This window comes from Zootoca vivipara, chromosome 1 (genome assembly GCF_965207765.1).
Source record: "Zootoca vivipara chromosome 1, rZooViv2.hap1.1, whole genome shotgun sequence".
Taxonomy (NCBI): domain Eukaryota; kingdom Metazoa; phylum Chordata; class Lepidosauria; order Squamata; family Lacertidae; genus Zootoca; species Zootoca vivipara.
In genome coordinates this window covers 4984281-4990845 of record NC_142582.1, presented here as the reverse complement: position 1 = coordinate 4990845, position 6565 = coordinate 4984281, and the positions used below count along the sequence as shown (strand labels likewise).

At 47.1% G+C, this 6565-nt stretch overlaps 1 protein-coding gene across 1 annotated transcript; it reads right to left on the bottom strand.

Moving 5' to 3' along the window:
• Positions 1-1771: 1771 nt before the first annotated feature.
• LOC148687460 (uncharacterized) lies at positions 1772-3308 on the bottom strand. Its single transcript, XM_088675089.1, has one exon. The coding sequence runs from the start codon at positions 3131-3133 to the stop codon at positions 1772-1774; it is 1362 nt and encodes a 453-aa protein (XP_088531215.1). The 5' UTR covers positions 3134-3308.
• Between the last annotated feature and the right edge of the window lie 3257 nt (positions 3309-6565).

The window sequence follows — 6565 nt, the reverse complement described above, 5'->3', positions numbered from 1 at the left end:
CCTAAATCAGGGATGAGAAACACGTGGTCCTCCCAGTGTTGATGGACTCAAAGCATCCCTGACTGGCTGTTGCTGATGGGAGTTGAATGTTCAACACCATATGGAGGGTCATGGATTCCCCATCCTTGAGTTTCCATGTCTTTATATGGAGGAGTGCCATGCATTTTCATGACAACTTCTAAGCATGACATAGTTTCTATGAGGTTCTTAGGAATGTGCATAGACTCGGGCTATCTCTTCCAAGGTGGTCAACCAGTGACTGGGCTGCTTGACTTTAGGCTGAAAGTGGGGAGTCTTGCATAGGGCCAATGCTCCCTCATGAATAAAGGTTCCTTCTTGTAGAAAACAAATATGGCGGGGGAAAGTTATGCTCTCTCTTTAACATACGGGTTTCTATAAGCAGAGATTCATTTGTTGATTGATTGAAAGAGGAGCATCCACCCAGAAAGTAAAACTCTGAAATGTGATTAGCATTATAGGAACATGTACTTTTTGATGGGATTGTTGCAGGTACTGAGAATTTGGTTTCAATACAGCTACACAAGATAGTGGCACACAGCCAGTGTCACTGAGATAGAATCAGAGTCATATTATCTTGTCACCTCTACAAATTGGAGAGCAACTGTCAGAAGCAGGGAACTTCTGAACTTGTGGGGGTTCCCCACGTTTTAGAAACCTGGAGGGCAACAGGCATGATGGGGTGGGTGGAGAGGGGTGGAAGAAAATTATACTGTATCCAGCTCAGAAGAACTGTGACAGTATCAAGCTCTCAAGATGTCCTCTAATAACCAAACTGAAAATGCAGTTGTTGTTTTTTAAACCATTCATGACATGAAAGGAATACCTATCTTGGGAATGGCTGGGGAGGGTTTCTGGATCAGAAAATGAAAGATTGCAACACTCCCATGCTCTTCCAGCTGCTCACTGAAGGGCTGCTCCTGCCAATGGGGCTGAAAGCTATTTAGGGGGCTTGGGTGGGGTTGTAACTATGGAATACAGTGTTCAAATATTTGCTGTTTCCCACTTTCAGTGCTCCTTCCTTTGACTGAAGATCAAAGCCTGCAAAAAATTCCAGAAAGCCAGCAGACTAGTTCAGCCGGCTCTGTTAAATATACCTCACGGAGTTATGAGTGCCAGAACTTTGAGGCAAGAAGACAGCAAACCCCAAGCTGCCATTCCAGAAAGGCCCATTGAATTGACTTCCAAATAACTATGCTAGGGACTGAAAAGTAAATAAGAAAGGTAGGTAGGTAGGTAGGTATAAATAAAGGCAAGGAGTGAGTTCCCAGGAATTGCAAGCCCCCTGGTGATGAATCAACCATAAATTAAATAAATGCAAGGACTGAAACACCATTTTCAGAACCAAGGTGTCCATGATTTAAAATCGCTTTTGAGTCTAGAGGTCTCCAAAACACCCCCCAATAAATCACACTTCACACAGAAATGTAAGTTTGAGGTTTTGGCATAATTTTGGCCACAACTTTATTTAAAATACAAAATGTGAGTGGTTGCTTAGGAAATGAAAGAGCTGATAAAAAATGTAAATCTATGAGTAGACACAGGAAAGATATCCAGAAGAGGAGGAAGCTAATGGGAACAAGGACACAAATGCTAGAAAACAAATAAAAGAGGCCTCCATGTGACTCCCTGCAACAGGGAATAGTAAACTATCAGATCCAGGTCCACGCAGATCTCTACACCCACCCACCCACCCACACCCCATTGGAGTGTGTGTGTGGGGGGAGCAATCTGCGTGGATCTGGATCTGATGCTATTCCATGTTGCAGGGAGTCACATGTATAATAGTATGTTTTGGAACTTGAGGTGGGCTTGGAGATGCACAGCTTTCCTCTATATCCACGACGCAGGATACGTTTCGAATGTCAAGATCTTGTAGATGGCTTTCCTGGATATCCACGATGCAGGATTTGTTTTGAATGTCAAGATCTTCTGACTGGCTTTCCGGTATATCCATGATGCAGGATTGGTTTCGAGTGTCAAGATCTTCTGCCTGGCTTTCCTGGATATCCACGATGCAGGATTGGTTCCGAGTGTCAAGATCTTCTGCCTGGCTTTCCGGTACCTCTACGATGCAGGATTGGTTCCGAGTGTCAAGATCTTCTGCCTGGCTTTCCTGTATCTCTACGATGCAGGATTTGTTTTGAATGTCAAGATCTTCTGACTGGCTTTCCGGTATATCCACGATGCAGGATTGGTTTCGAGTGTCAAGATCTTCTGCCTGGCTTTCCTGGATATCCACGATGCAGGATTCGTTTTGAGTGTTAAGATCTTCTGCCTGGCTTTCCTGTATCTCAACTGTGGAGGATTTCTCTTGAATGACCAGATCCAGCAGAGAACCACACTTTGAACAAGTGGTTAGACTCTCGCTTTTTACCGAATTTCTTGGGGTAATCACCACTGCAATGTCTATTCGATATGGATCTGTTGTGGTGGTCCTGGTACAAAATCTCTCCATCCCAACCAAAGCTGCACTCAGCAGCTGGAAACCCGCAGCGATATAGCCAAGATAAATAGAAGGTCCAATATGCTGCTCGCTGGGAATTGGAGGCAAATCAAAAGTTTCTGGGAAGTCAATTTTCCCATTCTGCAAGACAGAAGACATGTTCCATATCACAGAAATCAGGACAAGGATCCCTGCAGGTATGTTCAGGAACGCTCCAAGCCTAAAAAAGGTTAAGAGGAAATCCTCGTGTTTTCCAGGCTCGAACACATTGCACAAGGCAAATGATATTAATACTAGGGCGGCTGAACTCATAGTGGAAGCTAAGGTCATTAAGTCCTGAGCAATAAAAATTTCCCTTGGGAGGGTTGGATATCGCTCAGTGAGACCTTCACAATGCCAAAAAGAGTTGCCGTCGTCAGAAGGGTTTCTCCAAAAACAGACATTCCAGATTCCAATCCAGACGTTTCCAGAGCCGTTCTCTCCACGCCACACTCTCCAGTTGACACTTGCTGTGGTTGCAATGCACAGAATGCAGGCCAAAATACTCATCAAGAACCCACAGAACTGGAGGCAAGAAACTACGCTCAGCAATCTCCCCACCAGGGAGCCTTCTCTCACCCGTAGGGGGGGTTTGGAGAATAGAGGACCCAGGGAGACTTTGGCAGACATCCTGGAAACAAAAGAGAAGACAACATACAGTGAGGGAGGGAATAACAAGCATGTCTAGTCATTGAAGGACATCCTCCCTCCTGGCCAGAAAGAAGCAGCAAAAGAAAGAGTTCCCCTGCTCTCTCCCACCCCCTGGTTAGGTATAGACATCTGATCCAGAGAAGCCGACACACATACTTTCTTCCAGCACACTGCTCCTGATTGAATATACTGTTGCATTGTTCCTGTGAAAATGGCCCTAACCACAGCAACCTGTTGTGGGTGGGAATCTGCTCATGATTTCGCTGTTTTGCTATCTGCTACTGCAGCTATCCTTTCCCACAGAGCAGAAACACACCTGATGGCATAGTGAGGAATGTTTAATCCCTACACTTACGTGAAATACGTTCCTCTGCTAGAGTCTAGTGGGCCAGGAATAGAGCAGGTATTTGCTAGGTGCTCCTGAGCCTCAAAAAGACTCAGCTGCTGGCCACTGGGCTGACGTTCACCTGAGCAGCCGGCCACAGCAGCAACTGCTCTGCAGAATTCTTAGGTCAGTTACAGTCCAGTTAGAATCCTGACAGCAAGACAAATCATAACTCCAGGGTACTGGTCATTTGGAACAGCAGGAAAGTGGGAAATGGGAGGGAACTTAGTTCCCTTCTTTCCGAATGCAGAGTGTCTATTCCAGGACACTGTGCAGTTCAAACACGTTCTTCCTGAAGTCAGATTCAGAGCAGTTCCAGGAGTAAAAATGGTGATTGGTGTATCTCAGTACAGATTTGCTTGATGGTCCTGCATGCATTTCATAAAGGATCTCCATTTACAAGAGAGGCTAATAGCATTAGGCCCTGAACAATCAGAATTTCCTTGGCAAAATTATTGAAGACTCCTTACAAACCTATCATTCTTCTTGGCTGTCACAACTTGTTTGGACATTATAGTAAGGGACAAGATCTTAGCTCTTTTCCTTTGCACTGGGACCACATGAAATTTGTGCCATGGGACCCCATCACTCACACCAATACAGGCAACAGCATTTTCAGAACCAAGGTGTCTGTGATTTAAAATCGATTTTGCGTGTAGAGGTCTCCAAAACACCCCCCCAATAAATCACACTTCACACAGAAATTTAAGTTTGAGGGTTTTGGCATAATTTTGTCCACAACTTTATTTCAAATACAAAATGTGAGTGGTTGCTTAGGCATTGGTTACGACTATCTGACATCCGCCCGCCTGTGGAAGTCAGGGCGAGGAATAGAAATTGAGGAGAGAATGGAGACGGGGGTCAGAGACTCTCCTCTCCTCAACTGCTCCCAGGGGCTCTTCCGTGGCCCTAGCCCCTTGTAGGGGGTACGGACGAAAGCATGGCCAGCCCCTGAATTCCTTTAACGGAATTCCCCGCGCAGCAGCAGCATTGTAGGGTCAGGCACGGCCAACCATTTCCCCTACAGCAACCAAGACACCTTTAGGATAATTTCCAGAGCTGAGAGTGACCACTTCCCACTTGAGTTATCTCTGATATCATTCGTTTCTCCTGCTTTTCCTAAATTATTGGATGAAGCAGAATATCTGATACTTGGAAATAAGAGGTGAAAATGGAATTGATGAGCATTCAGGAATCGCATTAAGAGTTCTATTGGCGATTTAATGAGGGTGCAGAGGATTCAATTTGACTAAGGTGGCTCTGCAAGGCTAAAAGGAAGTGAATAAGAAAGGGGGGCTGTAGCTTTGACAGACACAGTGATGTTTATAAAAAGCAGTGGTGTTCCAGTCTGCCCCCCTCCTGCATCTGTATACTGTAAATCAGGGGTGGCCACCTCCCAAGAGACTCTGATCTACTCACAGAGTTTAAAACTGGGAGTGATCTACCCCCTTGTGGGGGGTTCAGGTCAAAGCTGTTGAGTTTTTTTAAGGTTTTGGGGGGGTTAGGTTAAACTTGTTGAGCTTCTTTTAGGAGGGAGGGAGGCCCATTTTTGTTTAGGGCTTCAGGTCATAGTTCAACTTTTTTTAGGGAGGAGGAAAATTTTGGGTGAGCTTTTTTGTGCCTGTAAGCAGCAGCAGCAGCAGCAGCAGCAGCAGCATACAGTCGCTCAGTGGAAGAGCTTTTTTTAGGGGTGCCAGTGACCTACCAGTGATCTACCACAGACATCCAGTGATCTACTGGTAGATCACAATCTACCTGTTGGACGTGCCTGCTGTAAATCAAGCAGAGAGAAAGCTGCTTACAAGGCTCCTGTACAGGTGTACCGGTATCTTGCTGCAGAGTTCCAGCATCACAGCGTCACCCAGAGGCACCCACAAATATGAGTTATCCCTCTCTCTATTTCTTCCTTCCTTCCCTCCCTCTTCCATCCTTAGTAAAATATGGGGGGGGCAGATCAGCCCCACATAGAAAGGCCATCAACATGGGGGGATGACTATTTCAAATACGGTATTTACCAGTAATTTGGGGGGGGGGCACCTAGGCCTCTAGGAGTTGGCTGCTATGCCTAGGAGTAGGACAATTCAAGAAAGCAGAATGATGAATATGCTATGGAAATATATCAATAAAATCATAGAATTGTAGTCGGAAGGCACCACAAGGGTCATCTAGTCCAACCCCCTGCAATGCAGGAATTTTTTCCTAAGGTGGGGCTTGAACCCACGACATGGTTGAAATATTATGCTGATATGCAGCAACGCCTCAGAGCCGTCATGGCTGCGGCCGTGCCTCGCCCTCGCCCTCACCCGCCCTGCCACCCCCTCTCGCCTGCCCGACCCTCCCGCCCTCTTGCTGCAGAGTTCCAGCATCACAGCATCACCCAGAGACACCCACAAATATGAGTTATCCCTCTCTCTATTTCTTCCTTCCTTCCCTCCCTCTTCCATCCTTAATAAAATATGGGGGGGCAGATAAGCCCCACATAGAAAGCCCATCAACATGGGGGGATGACTCTTTCAAATACGGTATTTACCAGTAATTGGGGGGGGGAGGCACCTAGGCCTCTAGGAGTTGGCTGCTATGCCTAGGAGTAGGACAATTCAAGAAAGCAGAATGATGAATATGCTATGGAAATATATCAATAGAATCATAGAATTGTAGTCGGAAGGGACCACAAGGGTCATCTAGTCCAACCCCCTGCAATGCAGGAATTTTTTCCTAAGGTGGGGCTTGAACCCACGACATGGTTGAAATATTATGCTGATATGCAGCAACGCCTCAGAGCCGTCGTGGCTGCGGCCGTGCCTCGCCCTTGCCCTCGCCCGCCCTGCCACCCCCTCTCGCCTGCCCGACCCTCCCGTCCTCTCCAGCCAAGCAGGGTAGCCGCCAACGCTGCCAGCCCCAGAAGCACAAGGTGGCCGCTGCCGCCGCCGCCACGATGTCCTCGGGCCCGCTGGCCCTGTAGCCCCGCCCACATTCCCACTTTGTGGCCCCTCCCCTCCCATGCCTTGGCCCCGCCCCTGAACGAC